The 24,694-nt window shown below is 40.8% G+C and overlaps 1 protein-coding gene across 3 annotated transcripts in view; it reads right to left on the reverse strand.

The window, feature by feature from the left end:
- Nucleotides 1-4,057: 4,057 nt before the first annotated feature.
- Nucleotides 4,058-24,694, reverse strand: part of GCN1 (GCN1 activator of EIF2AK4) — a 39,774-nt gene continuing 19,137 nt past the window's right edge. For 2 of the 3 annotated variants that reach the window (XM_072351021.1, XM_072351020.1), the window contains exons 30-58: nucleotides 24,370-24,559; nucleotides 23,904-23,974; nucleotides 22,986-23,151; nucleotides 21,759-21,953; nucleotides 21,340-21,586; nucleotides 20,604-20,725; nucleotides 19,854-19,968; nucleotides 19,197-19,376; nucleotides 18,624-18,844; nucleotides 17,870-17,938; nucleotides 17,605-17,743; nucleotides 17,303-17,499; nucleotides 16,802-16,944; nucleotides 15,919-16,036; nucleotides 15,558-15,773; nucleotides 15,064-15,228; nucleotides 14,501-14,662; nucleotides 13,977-14,069; nucleotides 13,607-13,750; nucleotides 12,304-12,573; nucleotides 11,899-12,012; nucleotides 11,139-11,369; nucleotides 10,368-10,561; nucleotides 9,642-9,756; nucleotides 8,416-8,512; nucleotides 7,399-7,547; nucleotides 6,682-6,786; nucleotides 5,261-5,479; nucleotides 4,058-4,748 (exon numbers count right to left, since the gene is read on the reverse strand). In XM_072351021.1, coding sequence (XP_072207122.1) covers nucleotides 4,623-4,748; nucleotides 5,261-5,479; nucleotides 6,682-6,786; nucleotides 7,399-7,547; nucleotides 8,416-8,512; nucleotides 9,642-9,756; nucleotides 10,368-10,561; nucleotides 11,139-11,369; nucleotides 11,899-12,012; nucleotides 12,304-12,573; nucleotides 13,607-13,750; nucleotides 13,977-14,069; nucleotides 14,501-14,662; nucleotides 15,064-15,228; nucleotides 15,558-15,773; nucleotides 15,919-16,036; nucleotides 16,802-16,944; nucleotides 17,303-17,499; nucleotides 17,605-17,743; nucleotides 17,870-17,938; nucleotides 18,624-18,844; nucleotides 19,197-19,376; nucleotides 19,854-19,968; nucleotides 20,604-20,725; nucleotides 21,340-21,586; nucleotides 21,759-21,953; nucleotides 22,986-23,151; nucleotides 23,904-23,974; nucleotides 24,370-24,559 — 4,573 coding nt within the window. In that variant the 3' untranslated portion in view covers nucleotides 4,058-4,622. The remainder of the gene's footprint in view (nucleotides 4,749-5,260; nucleotides 5,480-6,681; nucleotides 6,787-7,398; nucleotides 7,548-8,415; nucleotides 8,513-9,641; nucleotides 9,757-10,367; nucleotides 10,562-11,138; nucleotides 11,370-11,898; nucleotides 12,013-12,303; nucleotides 12,574-13,606; nucleotides 13,751-13,976; nucleotides 14,070-14,500; nucleotides 14,663-15,063; nucleotides 15,229-15,557; nucleotides 15,774-15,918; nucleotides 16,037-16,801; nucleotides 16,945-17,302; nucleotides 17,500-17,604; nucleotides 17,744-17,869; nucleotides 17,939-18,623; nucleotides 18,845-19,196; nucleotides 19,377-19,853; nucleotides 19,969-20,603; nucleotides 20,726-21,339; nucleotides 21,587-21,758; nucleotides 21,954-22,985; nucleotides 23,152-23,903; nucleotides 23,975-24,369; nucleotides 24,560-24,694) is intronic. The other variant, XM_072351022.1, reaches the window with a different exon arrangement.

The raw sequence follows: 24,694 nt of genomic DNA on the forward strand, positions 1-24,694 counted from the left end.
GCTGCGCCGGTACGCCGCCGCGCACGCGCAACATCTCTCCCTGCGGCGCGTGCGCGCAGCCCGCCCAACGCGGCTCTGCGCTGCGCATGCGCGCTTTCCCTGAGCTGGGTGGGGCGGGGCGGCGCCGCTGGTTCTCTTCAGGGCGCCATGACAGCTCCGTGAGGGGCGTGCGCGCACAGCCCGGCCGGAGGGGAAGTCCGCCGAGAAGCGATAAGAAGAAGGCAGGCCCGGGGACATCTTGAACCTGGGGCTCGATTCCCGGGGGTTTAATGCAGAGTTCTGCTTATGTTTGGGGTAAGGAAGGGCGCTGTCACTTAGTGGATGCTGACCGTATGAACAGCGTGAGGCTGTCGTCAGAAGCACCAGAGGTGCGTTGGTTTCTCTGTGGTTTCTTTTCCACAGAAGCATTTCTTTGTGTTGGTGTTCGGACTCCGTAGCAGTGCTGTGTTTTGGCTTAGGATACCTCCCGTTATTCAGGACTTTTGTTATTTTTCAGCTCAAAAATAAGCGACAAAAGACAACGCACGCCCTTCAAAATAATTACTCCACCAATTCGTGTTTAGCAGAAGTTCGGACCAAAATAATGACCTCGTTTAATTAAAATATGCGTAACATTAGAGACATCAGCTTTACAGCTCACTGACAGAAGTATCTCATTAGCGTGCCCTGGGCTTCCAAGTGAGAGCTGTATCAGCTCTGAAGAACACAAACTGCCATCGGCTGAGCCTGCAAAGCCCCTCGGGATGTACCTGCATCCTTTGGTGACTAAAAAGCTGCAGATTCTTTCTCCTGGGTTTATGCATCTGAAAACAAACCAAGCCAGTATGGCTAAAATAGCATCTCTAGGGTGCAAATTGGTTTAGCGTTACCTAATTGAATACTTCTGATTGAAAGCTCATCTATGCTTTCAGTTAGGAACATTCCTTGATCTTAACCTGGCCTTCTAAAGCTCAGCCCTGTCACATCCTCCTCATCCTGAAATCCATTTGCACGACCTCCGTGTCACATTCCTATGCCATGGATTTAACAGTTCATGTGTGTAACACACCACACCCAGGCTGGAGTGCTACCAGACACAAGCACGTACAGTTCTGCTTTGATACTCACTGAAACACTGTTGGAGAAGGGTTTGCAGCTAGTCCAATCCAGGTCAAAGGCAACATCTCCTGTCTATCTTGCATCACAATACAGCATTTTGGCAGCCCATCAAATAACCCAACACATCCCCCCACATCACAATAACCAATGTCTCCTACTACCATTAATGTTAAGCTTACAAAACCCTATGTAGAAAGCATAAGAAGGGGTCATTTTGCCAAATAAAACAGACTGTATGCAACTGGGTGACTTACCTTTAAAAAATATCAAAATATTTGAATATTTTGTTTTCACATCTGTCTCTTTTCCATCGATTTTTTTAACACCTTGTAAGATAAAACACGGCACTTTAATTTGTGATCTTCTTGAAATACACACAGTTCAGCTGTCACTCAGAGACAGCTGCTTGTCAGTTCAAAGACGTTATTACAGTCAGTTGTGAGGCAAAAAAAATGGTCTTAGGCTGACAACCAGTATTTTCAAGATGTTTGAAATGAGAGAAAAATTAATTCCTTCGTCTTTAAGTTGACACCATCCGTTCATCATCTTTCACGTTGTGGCAAAAATTATGGGTATTTTAGTTCTGATGTATTGCAGTATAGGAATGACTCGGTGAAAAGTAGCTATCAGAATCCAGATTCCATATTGTGCTGTAATTGAAAAATCAGCATATTCTCAATAAGTGCAAGCCGAGTTCCTGCCTTTTACTCCTCTCTGTCAGGAACAACTAAACTGAGCGCAGGAATCCAGCTGCTATTTGGAAAGATGAATGAGTTTTTCCACTTCATGTTAGACCAAGTTAAAATACAAATCTTCAAAGTGCCCTTAATTCAGTTACAAAAGGTGGTAATTGACTAAAATTGATACGCTCATTAAAAAACCTACTTGACTGTGACTTTCTTCAGCGTGTTCAAGAAGTATCAGGATCCTGGAGGAAAACAAAGCTGTCTATGACTGCGCTCAACCTGCCGTGCTTTAGAAAACCTTGCACATTTATCCTCCTTCGTGCCTATAGTGGCCAAAGAAGTTATTCCAGTACAACTACTGAGCTTTTCCCACCTATTTTTCCAGGTTTCATATTTTGTTTACTTCTGCTATAGCGCGCAGTACTTTGGCATTTGGTGGTTTAACTGCTGTTCTTCCGTTATCCTCCAAACACAGTTCATTCACTGCAGGTGAAATTAATCACAGCGTTCCAAGGCTCCAAATCCTTAAAGGCATTTTTAATTTTCACTCTGATTATTACCAATGCAATGCAAAAACAGAGTTTAAACTTGAAAGGATAGCAAATAAAAAGTACAAAGATGAATTATTTGATTACCACTCATCCTTGAGTTCTTGTAGACAAGAACTGAGACTTAGGACTGCAGAAGAAGATGGCAGATAAACTTTTGCTGCCCAAGACTGTGTGTTTTAGTGGAGCTGCCTTTAGATTACACATTAATCTCATAGGCAGTGACACACAGACTGAATTCACTGCTTTGAGGGATATCCACCAATACTTGCAAGTTTTCTTCTCAGTGTAATTATTCACAGCACTGTCAATACAGGCAAGTACCTTTTCACATTGAATCATGACTGGTGCAGCTCATTACTTTAATTAATTATCTGGATGAAGGGATAGAGAATACATTTTTAATTGTTAGATAACAGAAATCAAACAGATTTGCAAGTATTCTGGAAGGCTAACTCAGAATTTAAAACCACCTTCAAAATGCAGGTAAATGTTATTTAATATGTGGACTACAGGTACTCCACTGGAAAGTGGTGGAGTTTTATAGAAATAATAAACTGCATAAATACAAGATTGGACATAAACATTGAAAGAGCAGATTTGTAGCCTGGATTCATAACTGATTGCAAAACATCTACTATTGCAGCCAAGTCTCTTGTGGGGACAGACAGCAGTAGAACCTGCAAAATGATATTCTCCAGCAGATCTGATCCAGCAGTGGACACTACAAGGCAACTGTGAATCTGAATGGAACAAATATGGAGAGCAACAAGATAGATTCAGAAAAGCTCATCCACAAGCCCTAAAAAATCCAAGCTTGTTTCATCCATGAATGGGAACACTGCAGGGATAAAGTGGCTGCTGCACAAATAAACTGTTTTCAGTGTCTGTGGGAACAGGACAAACAGTAACGGACTCAGATAGCAGCAAGGAAGTATTTGATAGCCACGAAGTGAGCTCTAACACTCCGAAGAGTGTATATAATGCAATAGATGGCATGAAAGGGTGATTGAATCACGGCAATTGGCAAATCAGTTCTAGTACAGCATTCCCACGTGGTTGCATTTTATGCTCTCAAATGTTGTGATTTGTAGCATTTTTTTCCCTCCCATCTTACGGCTGAGCCATCAAGTTATATCAAAGATCAACGCCCCACTTGAAACCGTAAATCGTAGCGCTTTGGTTTCTGAAGAGCAACCTTCTTCTATGTAGTTCCATCAAACAGACAGGGCTCACTTTAACAAGCAGAATGCAAAACTACATTTCTCCTTAAAAATGTCTACCCTGCAAAGCAATTTTTCCCACTATTTCCATCAAATAGCATAAAAGGCTTCAGTCAATTAAAGGGAAAAAAATTGACTATTTGGCCAGATGAAAAAAAATACTGCTTTCTCAGAGCAGTACAATTCAATGACAAAACCCCTCTGCATGTTGGAAATGCCAAATATCTTCTGAAGCCTTTGAAGACAAAAATAGCTTTCACAAATTGAATAAAAAGTTGTATATAGTCCAAAATACTCCAGAAATTAACAGGAGTAATTACAAATTTCATTAAATGTCAGTTCTAGCTTGGTTTTAAACCCTAGCTTTTACTAGAGGGCTTATATAGATTACTGCACTCAATAGACTGTATGCCCTAAAAAAATAAACACATGTCCAGAAAGTAAATCACGGTATTCATTTGTTGGCAAATGAATGCGTAAAGAGAACAGTTTACACCAGAAGGATCAAAGTCAAAGCCTTTATTAAATGTTCCTTCTTTAAACAGACTGCATTTAATTCCCCCCCTTGAATCTGTGATTTCTAAGGCTGTTTTAAATACTGTGTTTTACAGGGATCTTCACCCTTCAGAACCGTCACAAGCAGCAAGTTAGCAGTACACAAAAACAATTCCGGCTTCACAGGGTCTCTGGAAAAAACAACAGTACTTCCAATACCAGAGTTTTGGCACAGACCCTGGAAAACAAGTAGATTTCACCAGAGTTTAAGCCTGATGTGCTCTAGCCACATCTCACAGTTGGCCAAAATTGATCAGTATAGATTAGTATCTCTGTTTCTTGTGCATTATCTACTTCAAAAAGGGGACCAAATTTTCAAATTTCAGCTAACGTGGGTCTAATTAAGGCTATTCTGGTATATTTGATACTAAAATACTCTCTGGGAGTCCTGTTCATGAAATCCCATCAGAATTAACATTTTCAAAAATGAAAACATTTAAAGTCGGTGTTTTGAGTTGAAATGCTGATGCAGCGGTTGGGTCAGTGTTGTTTTGTCTTCGGGAGCTCGACAATCACGTCAGTATAGTGTCATCTATCTGTTCATCAGAGTCAGCCTGGCCAGCCAGCTTCTTAAGAGATCTCCTGCAGCTTTCATTGAGAAGCTCCAAGCTGGCTGCATCTAAAATCTTGGAAACAGACTGTGGAAGGAAGAAAACACCAAATAATCGATTCCTTATGGCACACCATTCAAAATAAGAGCAAGTTTAGGTGCCTTACAAGGTGTGTTTATCTGCATCTTTGAATATTCCCAAAGCCTTCATCTGGTTTTATGATTCCAGATATGACAACCAAACCAGCTAGAGGTTTGCAATAGGATTATAAAAGTGACAAAAGCAATAAACTACCAGTCCTAGCTAAGGCAATTACAGCACAATACGGCTTCAGACATTAAACACAGAGAACACATTAAATACCTTGACTTCAATAATACCACACTGTACGGTTGTGCAGCATGACATAACTTGCATGCTTCTTCAAAGCTTACCATAAGAATACTAATGAAGGCTTAAATGCAAATAGGAATATCCCACTCCACCTATTTCATAAGAGACTGCCAGCATGTCCTGAGACTCCAGGCAAACATTCACACATGAGCAGAGCCACATGACACAGCCTACTACCAATGGTTCTGTTTTCTTCTGTCTCATACCTCAAGCACTTGTTCACCCGCTCTCATCTTCAGAAGATTAACGATGGCTTGGTCACTGTAAGCTCTTACACTCGTGTTTTTGTCTTTTGTGTTGTCCAGAAGAGCTTTGAGGATTGGTTTAATTGTCTGAGGATCCAGTGCAGGAAGGTGGTTTTTATTTGCCCACCAGATCATTTTCTCTGCAACTAACTTTATGTCACTGGATGAGTTCTGGAGACACTGAAGGAGACAAAGATGGTTTTAAGTTTAGATATACCAAGGACAAGGTATTGAAAGCACAAGCTTACCTTTTTTTCCTCACTTAAGTACCTTTAACTACATCAAGTAAAACAAGTAGCCTTCAATTCACAGAGTGAAACACCATATATATACATACACACACACACATATATATATATGGTGTTTCACTCTGTGAATTGTGACAGTTCAACAAAGGAATTGTGACAATTGTTGTACTCGCATTTAAACAACGCTATGATACAAATCAATATATTTCAATGAAAAATCTGCTTTGAAAAACAGTAAGGTTGCATGCTGACTTGCACTCATGGTGGATTTTCAAGTAAATTTAGAAGAAATTTCAAATGTGAAATGTAACACATCTTTATTTACCATAACGTTGGCAGACAAATTACAAAGCGGCGGCAGCTCGCGTGCTCCACCACTACCCCTCACTCTGTCTACCCTCATCTTTTCTAAGACTTTGAATACACTCTCATGTTCAAAATTCAGGTTCTTCCTGCCCACTTTCGTGGGGGGAAAAAAATACAGAACAATAGAGAAATAAAGGAATTTTTAGGTAGATTTTCAAATAGATATTGATTGAAAATAAATAAATAAATAAATAAAGCACTAATGTCAATATTGCCTTTCCTTCCAGGCTCTAGGAGCTGCTCCCATTCAAAAAAAATACAAGTCTGAAAGTACTGATGCAAAAGCAGAGAAGGTAAGGAGTTGATATTCAACAGCTTTCTAACAAAGCCCCTTTGATCTTTATCAGATTTTAGAAACAAACTGACACCTGCCCCCCTCCGCCCCCTCCATGATTTTCTTCCCATCTCTGTCAGCTGCTTGTTACTGCAAAGGAAAACAATTATTCACACTGAATCAAAGTTTACCACAGAACAAGTCAAATTTCCACATTACAACAGAGATGGAGGTGTTGTGTTCACAGCTGTAAGGCAGGCTTGTAAAATTATTCTGTCTGCTTTGGAACACAAAAAACTTGTACGGATCTCCAACTATCAAAGTAGTTACAGCTTCTCAAAATAAGGCAACTGAGGTTTCAGCTTTCACACTGGGTTACAATGGATTAACTTTGCAAAGTAAACTAAAAGTAAATTGAAATTGAAATTGAAAGAAAGATTGTATTACACTGGTTAAGATCAGAGGAGAATGCCTGGTAGCATAAAAATTCTTACCTTAATAAAGAGGTTGGAAAGTTTTGGAGGCAGATTCCCTCCTTCTTCCACGTGGTATTTCATAAGAAAGCCCATCCCTCTGATGCCACTAACTGCAATGGGTATCTTCAGCATAAAAACAAATTGTGATATGATTGATGTTACTACAGTAGAGTTCAACAGCCTTTATAACTAGGCCCACAGTCACATGGACTGGTGAGCTTTTGCAAAAGGCTGAACGTATCTGACAATGAACTGCAGCATGCAATGCATGAAAACAGTGTAATGTTATTGGATAAAGAGGATGAAAAAATCATGACGTGACAGTGAGCCACACAGAACGACATGGCAGGCCCCACATAACCCCCAAGTTACGCTACATTATTCATTCAACTCTGTTCCTTCTAAACTGAAGTATTTGTTCATCTTGTAAACCTGGCCTGTGAATGAGAACTTTAATAGAGCAACAGAAGTGGAATTTACTCCCAGTGAAAGTTACTCTACCATTGAAGATTAAATAATCTTCATCCTGACAGAGACCAGCAGTCAAAGAATCAGAATCACAATCATGAAGTTTCACGATAAAAGTGCATCTAGTCAAGGAAGAACATTCAGAATACATTTGTATTCTGTTTTATTTTTTAAATTTATTTCTGTAACACTGTGAACCTGTGAGCCTTTTGTAACTACTCCCACAAGCACTTGAATAGAACTTGCCCTTTCTCAAGCAGCACTTACCCTGTCAGCAGTGGCATTGCTGAGGATCATCTCCAGAACACTGTTATAGTACTTGGGGGAACACAGCCTATATGGAGCAACATTTACAGCCACTGAGAGGGCCAGGCTTCGTCCATGTCTCACCATCCAGTCAATTCCAGAGATGTCTGCTAAAAATGGCAGAAGAACTACCTCTAAGAAAGGCTACTGTATCCATCTGAGAAAGCATCCGTCAGTTTGTCAACCTGCTTCTACAAGAGCAGCATCTTTCTCCTTCCAAAAGAGACATATAATCTGTACTATAACACAATACCTCTATCAGAGAGGAGTTCTCTCTGGACTGATATTGAAACCCAACACACTGACTTTATACCATTGAACTGGGTTTTTCTGATGATACATGTAATCACACCCACATCACTTGGTGCATGAAGAAACTTGCTGTTACAATTACATAAGCTTTGACACCAATAAAATTGTATAAGTAATCTGTAATTTCAAACCAGCTAGTAGATTCCCTTTTCAATTCCATAGAGCACTATAACACTCCCAAACACTAGAAGGTTCCTACAAAATTCATGCTTCTGACTAACTAACAAGCAAATCAGTTAATTCTCCAAAAGCATTTGAAGTCATTAGACATTGTCTGCTATAGTCATGAGCCAATTTGTGATCACGGTGTCATCAAATGAAGTGGAACAGCCCTCCCCCATCCTGCCTGAATGCACCGTCACCTCCCATCCACTGTGAATCAGCACTAAGAAACTGCTCAGCCATGCTAGTACTTGCATCAAATCACTTCAACCCAAATCCACAAAAAATATGGCAAACCCAACTTATAATTGTCACCTTGTGCTCGATGATTGTACCAGACTGTAAGAGCAGCCACAAGCAAAGAAAAGTACAAGGAAATCTAGAGATTTGTTTAAAATAAAGAGAAGGAACCTGAATAGTCACAAAGTTTTCACAAACCACTGACTAAGAATGTATCTTCTCCTGCTTTTCAGACTTAGTTCTTGACACAGTAGCTTCACCTACCCAGTAAGTGCTGGTGGAGAACAAGATTGAGCTCCTCTTCTGACAGAAATGCACAGAGTTCTGCTAAGCAGCCAGCTGAAGCCATGCGGGTGGCATCCTAAATGAGGAAAGGAAGGAAAGAATAACACTGGTTGAGCTCAATCCACATCAAGGACAAGCAGTCAGACAAGCAAGGGACAGAAAGATGAAATAAAAAGAGGAGGGGAAAAAAAGTACTAGCAAACACTCTTTGCCTCCTGCTACCTGTGGATTTCTGTCATTTTGCAAGGTTTGTTGTACATAATGGAAGCCTCACATCCAGTCAAAAAAAGCCAGCAGAGATTGTAAAATTACAGGTCTCATACAAACTGTGACTTGTTAAATGGAAAAGTTATAAAGAGGAAAGTGAGTATTGTAAAAGATATATTAAGAGTTACATTTTGATTCAGTCCAGACAACAAATATTACTTCTAGCCATCTCTGCATAAGCTTATTGCTGTGATAAGATTTTACTGTTAAACCTCCGTATTCATGTTTGTTTGGTGTGGTTCTGCGTCTATAAACATCTCCACTTCTCTACCCTAACACTTAAAATCCAGTGGGAATTTTTCAATTGTTCTATTTCTAACGTACCAACAGTTGTATGCCTGCATTGCACATACTGACACAAAGACATTACCTGATCATTCAGTCTCACAGATGATACTATTGCTATCTGCCATATACAGAGGATCACACATTTAACTTAGGAGAGTCCGTAGTTCACTGGAGAAAAATCTGTTGTTACAAAACAAAATTCCTCACACCAAATGATAAACCCCACCTGAGAGCCTGCAAACACATAGATGTGCTCATAGTGAAGGTACTGTGGGTTCTCTCTGAGATAAAAAAAAGCATATCCTGACTTCAGAGCTGCCTCACACATGTTGGTGAGGAACTGCAAATCCACCTGTGTGGTTGCTAAGGAGACATTTAACTCACAGGCTTTCAGAGTTAAAAGTAATTGGCTGGGGATCTCCAGTTCAGTTAACACCAGAAGGCTCCAGTGAAATTGGTTTTACAGACCATATTCATTTTACCGAGTGATGTCCAATTGCAGCATTTCTTTATAACAGATTCTTTCCACTCTAACAATAATAACTTGCCCTGGAAGATTATTCTAGAAAATCATTTTCTTAGTTCCGATTTTAAATTTAGAAATCAGACAATCTACAGCAGGGATCCTTCACAGCTATCTGAAGCTATACCTCATCATGTCCCAGCATCCCAAGAAGCACCGTGCTGATGTTCTTCCTAATTGTGGCATCTACTTTTGCACCAGCTCCTCGTGTTACAAACCGCAGTGCTTGCAGCATCGTGTCCCTAGAATTGATCACAATGTACAGTCAGAGATTGTTCTTTAGGGTGAAGGGAGAGGCAAACTGAGCTCTGGACACCTGTAAGAATTCCTTACACAGCTATTAGATTAATATGACTTACAATTTAGGAAACTCATACTTTCTCCACTGATGAAAGCTCCATGCTAGAGCTCATTCCATGTTTGTGTACTTGTGTCTCTTTCTTACAAAATAAGTATCTTCTGACTATTCAAATATTAACAAAAACCCCCAAGAAGTTAATTTCTCAGGAATCTGTACATATAGGGTACAAGAACAGCTGCGTTACTTCAGGTCAAAGTGAAAAATGATACAGTCTTGTACCTGGAAGTAGGTTGCAGTGAGTTTAGAAACTGAAGAAGAGTGAACTGGGCAGATGCCAAGCAACACCCCTCATCACATCAGAGTGCAGCTTTTGACCCAATATGTCCCTATCATCCACAGTATTGTTTTTACAACCCTTCATTAACAGTAAATCAATCTTACTGTTAATTAAAGGGGGGGAAAGGAAGTAATCTTGAATTGCTACATAGCATATTCATCCTAGCCCCTCATCCTCAATAAGCAGCAAGGCCTGAGATTCCACCTACAGCTTACCTGATGGCAGAGTCATCACTGGATCGAATTCCATTCAGTAGCTCAGTAAAAAGAGGATCCACTTTTACATGGATAACAATAAGTTTACCAAGAGCATCAGCAGCTTTAAGGCGAACAGCACGGTTTGAATCTTGCAGAGCTTTGGTGAAGGTTGTTTGCAGTTGAGGCAAAAATGGTTTCAGGGCAATCTCAACCTTTAACAGAGATAAAAGAAGGAGAAGTGATGGAGTTGAGTATGTAACCGTGGCTAGAAATCAAAGCCTGTAAACAGCCTGACTTCTACAACAGTTAATTGTCACAGTAACAAACAGATCTAACACTCTGCTAAAACAGGAAAAACACAAAATGATGACTTACAATGAAACATTTCCAATCTAATTCTATTTTCTGTAGATGGAAACATAAGAAAGATCCTACATCGTCACAGATGTTCTTTTCAATACAGAGCACTACATAAAAGCCCAGCTCAGTTCAAATATGTACAAAGGTCATCTCCAGACTTCACATTTCACAAAAAGCATCAACACAAAAGAAATTAACTACCTGGTAGTTGTCGATCATGTGAAAGTGAGATGAGCATTTAGCAGTATTTCTAAGAGGTCCAGTTATTGATTCAGTTGCTGGGAGAATACAACCCAATTTTATTGCCATTCTAGATATTAGATCTACACCAGCTGATATTCTAGCTATATTAAAATGAAAGGCAACAGGTTTTCTGAAGGCTGCTGTAGTAAATGCTCACAAACTACAGTCAATTACTTTGTATCTTACCTTGGCTAAAAGAAGGCTTAATGTTTCAAGCAGAGCCACTTTGACATTCCAGCTGAACCGATCTCCCAAGATACGAATGAGTGGTCCAGTAATGCTCACTACAGATGGTTTAAGAGCTTCTGCAGAAGTCAGCTTAATAACCAGCCCCAAGGCTTTTGCTGCTTCCTCCTTTTGCTCTGGATTACCAGTTAGAACACCTTCACGCAGCACCAGAAGTATAGAAGTCACTCCCTGTCATAACAATTCAACAAAAGAGCTTAGAACCTGAGATGCAAAAAATATGTATCTTATTTTTGTTCCTGTTATATACCAGATGAACAGACTTAAACAGTTTCTCTCAATTTCCTGTTGACCTTCATCTGCCTGCTTCCACATTTACAAAGCTACTTTTATTCAGTTTGATTTAATGCATCTATGCCTTAGAAAGCCAGTTGCTATGAGGAAAGTGCTGGTGGATGAGGGAATTTTTAAACCATAGAAATTTGGCACAGAAGTCCAGCATTACTTCTCCACAAAATCAGCAAGTATGACTTCCAGGCATAACAGAATTGTCAAAGATCTTGTCACAAAAGGAGATGTCTGCAGGGTAATCCAAAAGCACAAGCAACCTACAAAAAGCCTCTCCAATACAGGGGTTTAAAATGCTAGTTTCAGTATTTCCACTACCATAACATAGTATTAATCAGTTTCCCTCCAAAATTAGATAGGATGGTTGTGATCGAGTCCATTTTTGCATCACATGCTCATTTTGACCCTTTACCTTCTTAGGAATACAAAATCCTGGCACATGCTCGCCTTTGGCCTCATTCCCTACAACCCGGATGTCCTTGTGTAGGTCCTCAATGAGAGCAAGCTGGTTCCCAGCATCTAATTTCTGTAGGAGAGAGGAGCAAGACAAAAAGATGAAGTAATATCACAACCTACAGTTCCTTCTGAATTCTCAGGTGCATCATGAGAAGACACTTGTTTCCCCACCCCTTCCAAAGACCTAACTACTCACTGGCAATGCTGATGCCAAGCTCATCTTACATCTCAAACCTTTGTAGCACTTGCCAACACAGAAGTAGTTTAAGCAGGAGATTCAATTTACACAGTATTTTACCAGTTATCTGCATTTTCTCCTTACCAACCACCACCACTGTAAACTTTTGAAGCTGTCTCTTACCTTGGTGATGGAATTAAGTGCATCCCAGCTTTCATTCAAAACTACAGGATTGGTATCATTAAATAAACGTATCAAGCCTGAAACCAAGCTCTTAAGATGACCCGTGTAGTCTGCTTTGGTCTTGGAGCAGTAGATATTCAGAATGATAGCTGCTGCTTGTCTCATTCCCAGGTCAGGGCTGCGGGTAGCTTCTAGTAAATCTTCGGTTATAATTCTTTGTCCAACATCATCTTCCACAGAAAGGATTACAGACTGACAATTTGCCATTTCCTAAAGAGTCCAAATTAATTCTACATTAACTCTCAAATAGAATAAAACTAGAGTTAGTCCCAGGTTTCCCCGTGCTATCCAGAACATCATCTCTAAGAGAAAAGACACAACATATACCGCTTGCTAAACTTTTCTTTTGGAATAGCTGGTTGTAATGCCATCAAAGGCTTAATTCAGAACTGATTTCCTACTGCTGCCTCCATCCTTATGCTTACTTAGTAACAAATGTCAGGGGAAAGAAAAAGCCCAAAAACATTATGAATGGGTCACCAGTCCAGGAGGAGACATAAGTACAAAATCAACTCTCAAAGTTCAACAAAAGACCTGAAAAGTTGCACAGGTGGCTCCACTGCTACAGAAGGGCTGAATTCCAAGAATCAGCGTACCTTTGTCCACCCAGTCTTGCTCACCCTCAGAGACCACGGGTCTCATTAGGTAATTTTTTTAATTTAGGCAGTTCAAGTCTTTGTGTCACGATACCAACTGCAAGTACAGCTGTAGGTATATTAGAAACGAACTCAGGGCTAGAAGCTGAGTAGATGGGCATCTGTATCAGACAGGACTCTATCCACAGCATTCTCAATTCACCAGCCTGTGTACATCTATATGCAATCACAGCTCCAGGATGCTTTCTGGAGTCCAAACAATGGATGTTTCTGAAAGTAGTTCAGAAGGAGCACTACATGCAAATAGGAGATTTTCTCCTTTCATCCCTTTAATCTTTCAGTCCTATTTCCCACTAATACATACAAACTTCACCAGACACTGACAGTTTCCAAAGAATAAGTAAATGGAGAATTGTATCTTGTTTGGGCCAAAGAGATTTCTTTAAGGATACAAATGGATTTGGAAAGCATATGCTTTTTAACTCTCAATATGCCACCAGGCAAGAAGGCTCTGCCTAAAGAAGTCAGTGGATAGAATTAAAACACACAGCCTGTATATCTAGGGAATACAGACTCGGTGCTGAGAGGTAAACCCAAACTATCTTCAGGCAGCCTGTCATAGCAGAGAGCTGAGCCATGCTACTTGCCAGTTGCTCTTCACTAGTCCCCAGCTTCTCTTTCAGTGCAGACATCATAGCAGGCAGGATGATATTCAAGTGCCTTGTCAGAGCATCCCCTGCTACTGACGAGAGGAAAGCCAACACACGGGTGTTCACAGGGGGAGTAGTCAGCTAAAAGGCAAAACCAAACAAAAACAAAAATGAGACAAGCAGAAAGTTTCTTCGGGAGGAATCTCAGGTCATTTATAACAGGAAAATTTTTAAGTATGAGTGCGCCACAATGACACAGTTTTGAGCACAGAAATGTCTTGGCAGATTGTTCTAAAGAAAACTGGCAGCAAACACAGGAAGAAGCACAGCTTTTAGACAGAAGTTTAAAACTGGTTTCCAGTTGTACCTTTGGCACCAAATAAGGCAGTACCACACGGCTCTTGACAGCCATAACTTGTTTAAGACCATCCACAGCAAAGTCAGATGTCTCTTCATTATCCTACAGAGAGAGAGAAAACAAAAACAGGACATGATTTGTGACACACCAAGCTAACCTCCTCTTACAAGGTGACAACTCACTGCATGATCATGCAACCAGCACTCACATAGGTACATAAAAGCACTCTCACACTATGTAGCTAAACCTAATCTGAGAAAAAGAGGCAACATGTCAGGCATGGTGACCAATTTACAGAGGTGACATTTGCAATTCCCTAGCAGAGCCGGATGTAGCAATTCTTAAGTCTATGCTTTAACCACAAAACTTTCCCTACTGATGACTAGCATGACTCCACAGAGGAGACAAAATAGAGACGGGCATTCTCTAGAAGGTCTGCCAATGCAAATTTCCTTCTCTCTTAAGCTAGTTATTCAAAACCGGTCCTATAACATTACTGATTAAGTAATTGGTTCATGTTGAACAGTGCCTACCAGCTGTTTCAACAAAAATGGAAGGATATCTTCAAGAGCTTGATGCCCAATTGTTGAGTGCAACTGTTCAAAGGTTTTAGCTGCAGCCTCTCTCACTTCTTCCAGAGGGTCACACAGTGCTTTTCTCACTGTAGGCACCAGGGACTCTGAGAAAACCAGCACCTAAATACATAGAGATAAAATTACAGGTTATATAAAGCACAATGGGCAGATGCATCTCAGTAAAACGGCTAAAACCTTGAATTTGCACAACAGAAACTGAACTGCTGTTTGGTTGAAATACATAGGAAGAAAAGAAGGATTAATTAAAGATTTGCAGTGTTCTAAGACTGCCTTGTAGATGCTTCTGTGGCTCATAAATGTCAGAACTCTGCAATGTTTTTAATGTACCAAGAGGTACAAATACACACGTTTGCTTCAACAGCAACTCACATTAGATATGAGCCTTTAATTTAGTCCATAGAATAAGTCCAACACTGTTATTGTATTTTTGCATCTCAGCTGCAAGACTGTAGCACAGATACCTGGGAAATGGCAGATTTCACCCTCCTTATTTAACTTACCGCATCCCTGCTGGTGGACTTCATTATCTCACTCAGTCCAATGCAGACTCCTTGCCTTTCATCATTCTTGTCTGACCTCAGGCCATCTTCCAGAATGGGAATGATTTCAGGAAGGATCTTCTCTCCTAACTTTCGGACAAGGTCTCCTAAGGTCCGTGCCGCAACCTGTTAATTAAACGTAGGTAATTATGTTTTCTAAATGAGGAAAATAGTTCAGAAGTCGAATTTTGAGCAGATGGTATTTTTTGACTATAAACCACTTTTCCAAGTACAGACAAAAAAATGTAGCAATGGAAACACTATTAAAATCAAGTAGCCATGGAAAAATTGTTTTACTTCCACCACCATTGCCTTTCAGCGAAGAATTCAGATATCCTCTGACCAGTTAAATTCATTATAGCTTTAGAACAATCCAAAGAGCAGAATAATCCTGTGTTCTTAATCACTTTACAAGGTCGCCTGCAGAAACAGGAAAGCATTACTCAGTTTCTCACCGTTCGCTTATCTGCACAAGTACTGGCCAAGAATTTCAGCAAAAGCCCAAAGAGTGTTGGCAAAATTTCACGCAGCGTGCGAGGAGTGTTTGAAACTACGATCTTCCAAACATGTAAAGAAGCTTGACGCACTACCAGCTGGGTGTCAGAACGGCCCATATACAGCCCTGCCAGCACCCTGTTCCTCCTCTCCACACCAAGAGCATTAATAATAGCCTGGAAAGAAACATACAGAATTGTGTTAACCACTCCTGAAATTTATAAAAGGAACAGAACACATATTATATTAATCCATTAAGCCTTTCCAGCAAGCTTTTCAAGCTGATTAAAAAAAGGACGCAACAGACAAGGACAGCTTTACCTTGTTTGATTGGGCTGTTCCAAAGTTGTCATCCTCTGAGGCAGTTTCTGTGGTCATTTTTCCAGTGACTCCTGAGATATGGAATAAAAGATCTCCAAGGAGCTGAACTGAGCTAAACCTGGCAACCAGAAGCACGTCAAGTGTTATAACAGGGTAATCAGACAGGACGTGCCCAAATACAGCAACACATCAAATACAGATATGAGCAAAATGCAGTGGAAAGAGCTACGTCAGCACTGAAATGCTGTATGGGCTGATAGGTCAGATCATTCTGCCTACGTGACAGTGAAGAAGCATGCTAAAGAGAAGGGGAAAGAAATAATTCCAAACTAAAAGGGGATGAGAGTATCATAGTAATGTATCAAGGAACAGGGTGGTCTCTAAAAAAGAATGAGATATTCACACTATCTCTCTCATCCCAAAAGACATTCACCTGGGATAAGGGTACTCATCAGCACTCAGCTGACACATGCCTTTTAGTACAGCTAATTTCTAAGCAACTGCTATTAGCTGTGAGCGCTCCACTGCACATTTCCATACACAGGAGAACAAAAACTTACTCAGCATTTTGAAAAATGAGAAGCAATATGTTAGGACTAAATGTTGCCACATCAACTGCCTTGGGAGTGCTTTTCAGAGTCACTATCAGAACTAATAACCTAGTAAGAATGCATTGCAGATATCAGGAAACCCGATTCACAGCTAGCAGGGCTTCTCAGACTCAGGGCTATAAAGGCATCATATTCAGTCCACAGGCAGAAAGAGGCATTTGCTTTTGCTTCATATGTCTCTGCATTAATTTTTTTGAGGAACATCAGGAAGCGTGAATCACAGCATTTCTCTAACCATGGGAATGTCTGTGGATAAGATAGTTATCCCTTACCTTATCCTCCACAAGTCATCAAACAGGCCATCCTCAAGCTGTGGCAGAAGCAGCGCAATGGCTGTCTCTGCATACATACTTATGATCCTCTGGCCAGCACGCAGGGCAGTGTCTCGCACAAACTCATTCTCATCTGCTAGTGCCTGAACAGAGAAAGAAGTGTCTGTGGAAGCTATTTCCTTTCTTTCAGCACAATATACCAACAAGGAAAATAAAATGCTTTTTCTGAGCAACAAGAAGTAAATGAACTGTAGTGCTGCAAACGGACAAAGGATATTTCAAAAAATTACTACTGGCCACAGACCAAAGACAGCAAGCAAATAATTTGCAAAAGCGACTCATTCATAATTTGAATTAATATAAGTTTGTGGCTATCTTTAGTCCAGCAATGCTGGAAAAGTCTCTGTATGACACAGAATTAATGGAAATGATGCTTAAAATACCCTGGTGTCTTCTTTTTGTCCTCTAATAAATAAAATCCTTCAGGTTTCTGCTGCATACCTTAAGGATACAAGGGATGATGGGGCCAACGTATGGAATGAACTTGTCTCCAAAAGTAATTGGCAGGTAGTTAAACATCATTATATAACCATCTCGCACATGTGGAGCAATATCCACCTTACTGGCAGTAGCTACAATCTCTGGCATAAGTTTCTCCAGCTTCTCCACCCCTAAACCAGCCATAACTTCAGCCAGACCTGGAGAGAGAAAAAAGTAACAGCTGATTAACTCAAGAAACGCCAACCTAACCTGACTTAACAGGGGAAAGTCTGAGCTCAATATTCACACACAGTCATCCTCACCTTGAGCTGCACCAGATCGGTCCACCGAGCTTTGCTCATATGTCAGTGTCTCCATCAGCCATGGCAACAAATCCTCAAAGCATGATTCTCCCATGCCCTTCACCATGGCTCCCAGTGCCTTTGCAGATACTGTACGCACCTAAGAGACAAAAAAAAACAAGAGATTAGCCAAATACATCAGCCTGATTACATTTCTACAGGAGATGAGGACAAAGCCCAACATTACTGACTGAAAGACTAACTACACTTGTATGAACAGACTTACTTCAGGTACAGGATCCAGCAGGGAGGCCTTCAGTCCAGGAGTCACACTGGGTAGGTAAGGAGCCAGATCCTGAAACAAACAGCCCAAAGAATAAGAACTAGATTCCAAAATGAGAAAGAAATCCAAATCATCTTTATGTAAAGGGCATTTCAGCCCCTTATTATTAGGGATCATCCATAATGTCTTTAAGAGTTTTAATCAGTTCCTTTTAGAATCCTACAAATGATTGCACATTTAATTGTTCTTTAAGTACAAAAAGCAGCGCTGAAGTCCAAACCATTCAAGACCTTTTTGATGCTCGCTCACAACCTGGCACTTTGCATCTAAGGAAAACCCAACATTCTTGACATTTACACAGGGTTTAAACGCAGAGATTATCACCACAAAATTTAAACACCGCTCTTCAGCCTATGGTTTAGTTCTACAAATGCTTTTTAAACAAATTTGGGATCCATTTGTGAGCAACTGATCTTTGTTCCACCGGTAGTGGCATTGCTTCTTTCTTTGTTATTTTGTTTACAGTAAAAACCAAAAGACTTTTTTGCAGGGATAAATCTGGTAATACATACATGAGCAGAGTACAGAGCTGACAAGCACCTCAGAATTTACACTGTACTTATAGCCACTTTCTGTTCATTTACATATATTTAATTAAAGAACCTGCTTGGATTCTGGTACTGTCTGCCTTAAGTGCTTTCCTGTTAGCTTCTACATGGTAAATACAGCACACAGAGAGCTTTTTTTGGTACTGTACCTTCTGATCAGTCAAGGAGTACATGTTCCCAATAATCTGGGCAGCCATTTTCCTGGTGTCTGTGGAACGATCTTGAAAAGCCCTCTGAACAATTGGCATAATAAGCGCTAAGGATGGAGCGTCAATGAAATGGACAAATTTGGTATCCAGTAGAGTCTGCAGACACTTTTGGGTCTTCCTGGAGGGGTCAGTGAGAGCATCCAACAGAACTGGAGCAATTGCTGAGTGTTTTTTAAAAGGAGAGAACATAATTAATTTGTACATAAACCAAAAAGGCACATCCGAGTGAGACGGTGTTCTCTCACAGGTTGTCTTACATCCTTTTAAATCATTCAGAAGCACAGGAACAGAGAAAATCCTATCAATGTTAAATGACAAAGCAGAAGGGAATATTCAAAAAGCTTTGAAGCAGAAAGCTGTTGTGAAGCTTTCACGCTATACTGTTCTAGGAGAAGTTCTGTTTCTGTAGAGGTTCAGATTTAATCCCAAATGTAACAAAGATAAACCTTGCTATTATAAACTATGGTAGTGTCAGGAGTGCTGTTTGCCATTAGAGATATAGACAATTCTTACCAAGGATCTCTGGATTCCTGATGACGGACCCAATCTGCCTGAGAGCTTGCTGACCTGCATTCTGCACCTTCACATGAGAATCTGTGAGCACTTCAGTAAGTTTTGGCACAATATTGGGTAAGCAGGAGGAGAGCTGTTTGGGAGCACAGTATGCCATAGCTCCCAGCAGTTCCACTGACCCTGTGAATGAAATATGCAAAAAGAAAGAAAAAAAAAAATCACAAAGTAATACACGGCATTAAGAAGAGACGCAAACAGAGGATTATGTTCATGTTGAGTTTAAATATACAAGTGGTCTGACCAGTCAGAGAACACACACATTGCATGAAATGCACCAAACTCAGTGCCACCTGAAAATAAAAAAATATATTATCTGCTTTTGTACTAAAGAAGATTTGGATGGGAAAGAAAAATCCACTTTTTGAAACAATTCTGGAGAGATAAAGGATAAAGATTGCTTCTTGTATCTGTTAAGAAGAATTTGCTCACATGTTTCAGGAAGCTCATTTGTATTTTTAAAGCTGTAAGCTTCCAGTCCCCTTATGAGAGGGTAAACTATCAAAGTCATCATTAAGGATGAAGGAATAAACAAGGAGAATGACAGCAAAAGGAACTGTAAGCTATGCTCAGTCATGTCAGTCAGCTACTGGTCCATACCAGCTTTGGTTCTCCAAGATTCCTCTTCTAGTGCAGCAAGAAGTGATGGCAAAACCAGCTTCACTCCATGAGTACTCAAGTTGCTCATCACTGCTTTGGCACAGTCATCTGCAGCCTTCAAGGAGAAGAGAACATTTATAAGGTCTGTCACATCACATTTTTCTTCCTCCCTCCAAGAACAATGGAAACAAAGCCTTCATATAAAATACTGCCTGAGGAAGCTGGCCTTGCTCAGTCTTGAGAAGAGAAGGCTGTGGGAAGACCTCATTGTGGCCTTCCAATGGTTACAGGGAGATTGTAAACAGGAGGGAAGTAACTTATTTTTTTACAAAGGTAGATAGTGATAGGACAAAGAGGGAATGGTTTTAAACTAAAGAGGGGAAGATTCAGATTAAATGTCAAGGGGAAGTTTTTCACTGAGGTGCTGGACCAGGCTGCCCAGATTGGTAGTGGATGCCCCTGGAGGTGTTACAGACCAGGCTGGACAATCTGCTCTAGTACCTGATCTAGTGGTTAGCAACCCTGCCTGCAGCACAGGGTGATGATCTTTGAGGTCCCTTCCAACCCAGGCCATTCTAAGATTCTAACGGCCACTGAAATAAGATGTTTTCCATTATTAAGATCAAGTTATATTAGTGGCATTTCAAGGCAAACGTTACTTTCTCAATTTGTCCATTATAAACAGTATTCACACCCTCAATTTCTGCTTTCTCCTAATGATGCACGTTCTCAAAATTTGCAGTCTCTTACCTCTCGCACATACTGGTTTCCATCTCCAAAACAAAGCAACAAGTGAGGTAGCACATGAACCACATAGGGCTCAAAGAGCTTTCCAAGCATGCTGCAGAGCATCTCAAAGGCAAACAGAGCCCCTAAATAAAGAAAAAGGATAGTCAGGAGAGAACACTTGATTTAAAGGGAAGGAAGAGAAAATACAATTTGCCAGATATCTGTAGAATTTCTCAAAAAACTCTCAGATCCCACAAACTGTAAAATTCTCACACTCCTGCACTTGTGGCAAGAGCTGTGTTGGCCATTTGTGGTCTCAGAAAGGACAGCAAGAGGTCTAATAGTATTGAAAACATACTCTGAGTCCTAGTTTAGGTAAGCAATATGGATGGGAAACACTCAGCAGCAAAACCTAAAACTATGCTCTGAAACTTCCCCCTGGACCTGCTGCAGAAGAATATGTAATGCCTTTCAAGAGGCAGAAGACCACCTTGCAACACCTGCCTTTGAAAACAGCAGGGATGAGTGCAAGCATATTGTCTTGGACCAGTTAAGCTCCCACCATAATGTAAACAGACCAATTTTAAGACACAATCAATGGCATCATGACAGACAGCCCCCATTTCCTATTCTGCAAACTTTTGTAAACTACAGGAAAAAGAAATACAAGGGTTCAGGTGTCACCCAATATAGTCACAGTGGTAGAAGAAACAAGGGAAATGTGAAGTATTCAGAATAAAAAGCTCCTGTTCCTTACCCTCCCGCCGACGAAAGTTCTTCTTGTCTTGGATAGCATCAGTCAGTGTGGTCATCATCTCTTGCTGCTTGAGAGAAAGGATGCCAAGACCTTTCACTAGACCTGCCAGTCCATAAGCTGCCCCTTTGCGCTCGGCATATTTATCAGATTCTAAAAGCAGCTGCATTAGCTTCTGTATCATTCCTCCTGCGTCCTCCTTAATTGCAGGCACCAGTGGGGGAAGACAGCTTGCCACTGACTCCTGAACCTGTAAAACAATTCAAAATATCAGATTCCAAAATGTTCATAACATAACTTCCTCTTGGACCGCACCTTCAACGAGAAATTCCTGTCGCTAGAGTCATTTTTCATCTCCCTGACATCACAGTGTTCACCTGCCTCTACAAGGAATGTGGGAACCCCTCCAAGACAGCACCCACCTGCTGAGACGGTGTGGACAAGGCTGCAATCAGTTTGCCAACAATTGGCTTCACTTTAGGGTCACTTTTGTCCAGATGTTTTGCCAGTGAACCCATCAGGATGACCACACTCTGCCTGACGGCATCATAACTGGCATCATTAGGAGCATTTTTCAGGAACTCTTCGAACACTGGCAAGAGAGAGTTAACATTGTCCTGAAAAACAAAACCACAGAACTTGCCACTGGAGTCCACTCAGAATGAGATTTGCTACGCTCAGTGGACTTGTTTGTTCTTCTCTGAGCCAACAAACCGAACAATCAGACAGTATTTACAGTTCATTTAATATGTCACATCACATAAAATCTTGAGCCATTCTGACAGGCAATAAATATTTCCTGCTAGAGAGAAGTTAGCTCTTGAAAATTAGATCCCCAAACCCATCAGCACAATGTTCTGCCAGAAGTAATGCAAGTTTCCAGGCAAGCTGCTAGCCTAAACGCCAGAGCCTGCTCTTATGTTTGCTCTATTTCTGAAGAAAGATCAGAAAAGTAAAGAAAACCTCTCACTACTTTTCTAAGAGACAGAGGGGAAGACCGAATATTAGGAAAACACTCCACTGGTTTTCACCTGTAGGGAGGAGTCATAAAGGCAGCTGTAAGACACGAGTGAAAAATGACCAGACACTGAGCTTAACAGCAACATAGAGCACTGTCCAAAAGAGGTGACTGGCACATATAAGGAAAGCACATGCCAAACAATTTACGTTCCCTAAACCTCCCTCGTTTAACAAATCACTGGAGAAGAGCCAACAGCCAGGATGGAGATCATTTTCAGTTCTCTGAGAGACTTCAGTTGTTTTGCAGTTTAATTAAGCCAACCACCAGCAAGCTTTCAAGTTTTGCTCCCCAGGAGGCCTGAAAGGGAAATCTCACCTTCCCAGAATTAAAAGACCTGTGGTATGATTTCACTTCTAAATATATGCCATATTAACTCCTGTTAATTCAAACCTATTTATTTCTACAGCAATGACCTAGAAGAATCAGTCTTAGTCAACACTAGTCACTACCAGAACACTGTTGAACAAAAAGAAGTCCATACTATAAAAAAGGTTCAAATGTTACAAGCAACAACACCCTCCCAGCAAAAAAAAAAAAACCAAAAACATTTATCTATAGGCTTCAGTACAGTATTTACATTTTCATTCCACCTGTTCCCACTGATAGAGAAAAAAGTGTTCAAACTTACTTTGCCATGAGTGTTGAGCGTCGAAAGAGCTGCATCCAACATGCATTTCCTGACTTCAGGATTGCGATCATTCAGAGCATCTGGTACAAAAAACTGAAAGAGTGGCTTCACCTGAGAACTGTCCAGATGCTCTGAGAGCTTGTTAAGGGCCAAAGCAATGCCACACCTGTAAAGATGTTGAGTTGTGTGAGCTTACTGAGCTTTTTAAAGCATTTGCTTGAGGTCACAATCACACTTGCTATCAGCAATTCATTACAGAAATTGAGAGATGTCCAAGCAACATGCATTTGGTTTCATAACCCCATGCTGCAGGTTCCCCAGAGGACAACAATCCTTCAGCCACCTAATGGCTGTTATGCTGATTAAGCATTACAGATACTTGGGCCAACACATAGACAAATGTTAGGATCACTTCATCTACTGCTGAAATACAGCAGCTGTACAGCAGCATACATCAGCAATAAAGAAGAGATTAATTTAAGATAGCAAACAAGATGTTCTGCAATTACACCTGTATAGGGCATAGAAGTAGACAAAAAGTAATTATGCAAACTAGAATTTGTTCAGTTCATTAAGGCTATCACAGCTTCTTGCTACTCCCGAAACAATCAATTGCCCATACAGAGGTGAGAATCCAGTAGCATGACAGATTCACACTGACAGGGCAAGTCCGTTCTTACCAGAAGGGCACCCTATATTTTGATGGATCTCAGAGTATCTCAATTTGGTGTGCACAGCCTGCTTGAGAGGCACAAATACTCTTTACCAGAAGGAACTATGAAAACAGCAAGTTAATAAACCTGCCTGTATTTTGCTCCTTTCCCTCATTTATACACCACCTGACTGTATAAATAAAAACCTGGAACACTGCATCTGAACGGACAGGAAGTGATGAGATAAATCTGAAGATAACTGTACCTTGCTTCCCACTGGTCAGGTGGTGATTCAGATATCACTCGTCCCAAAGCATCCAAAACTGGAGGTGGCCTCTGCAAAGAGGAAAATTTCATCAGAAAGGCTTTTCCAAGGACACATACACGGAGGATGCTGCCAGGCATACTTGCTATGCCCTTTTAAAAGTACTGCTGAGGTATGATACCATGAGAAAAGAAAAGCAGAGAGCTAGTTCTGCATCAAAAAGAGCCCCCGTGGCTCTATGCCACAGTCTTCTATCACCTAAAGCATATCATCCAACTGTGCAATGTTGCCACTGCTTGCTGGTAACTTGAGGATATATACATTAAAGTTTGAGATAAGCTCAAACACAGCAACAGAAAGCTTCACATATATCCTCCAGGCAGACAAAAGGAAAAAATGATTATTAAAAGATAAAAAATAGAGCACAAGCTTGGGCTTCTCAATCCTTTGGGACATGCATACTTACATAGAGCTTCTCCTGGTAAATCTCTGTAAGTTTATTCATAACCTCTGCTGCCTGGTTTTGATACCGAGCTACAGCTTTGGAAAGAGCTTCAGCACCTGCTTGTCGCACTGCCTCTTCATGGTAGATGACATCCTTGATCAGCAGAGAACAGAGGTCAGGCTGCAGTTCCAGACCCATGGACTCCCACAACCTGCAACACACACAGAGGTGATGAATCACTTTTCAGCTAGAGAAGTCACTGCTACATGCAGTACAAGGCTGACCTAGAGCTGCCCTCTGCCTCTGGGAGGGAAGCCCCTTGCCTGTGAAGCTTCACAAGGAGGGC

This window comes from Excalfactoria chinensis, chromosome 16 (genome assembly GCF_039878825.1).
Source record: "Excalfactoria chinensis isolate bCotChi1 chromosome 16, bCotChi1.hap2, whole genome shotgun sequence".
Lineage (NCBI taxonomy): Eukaryota > Metazoa > Chordata > Aves > Galliformes > Phasianidae > Excalfactoria > Excalfactoria chinensis.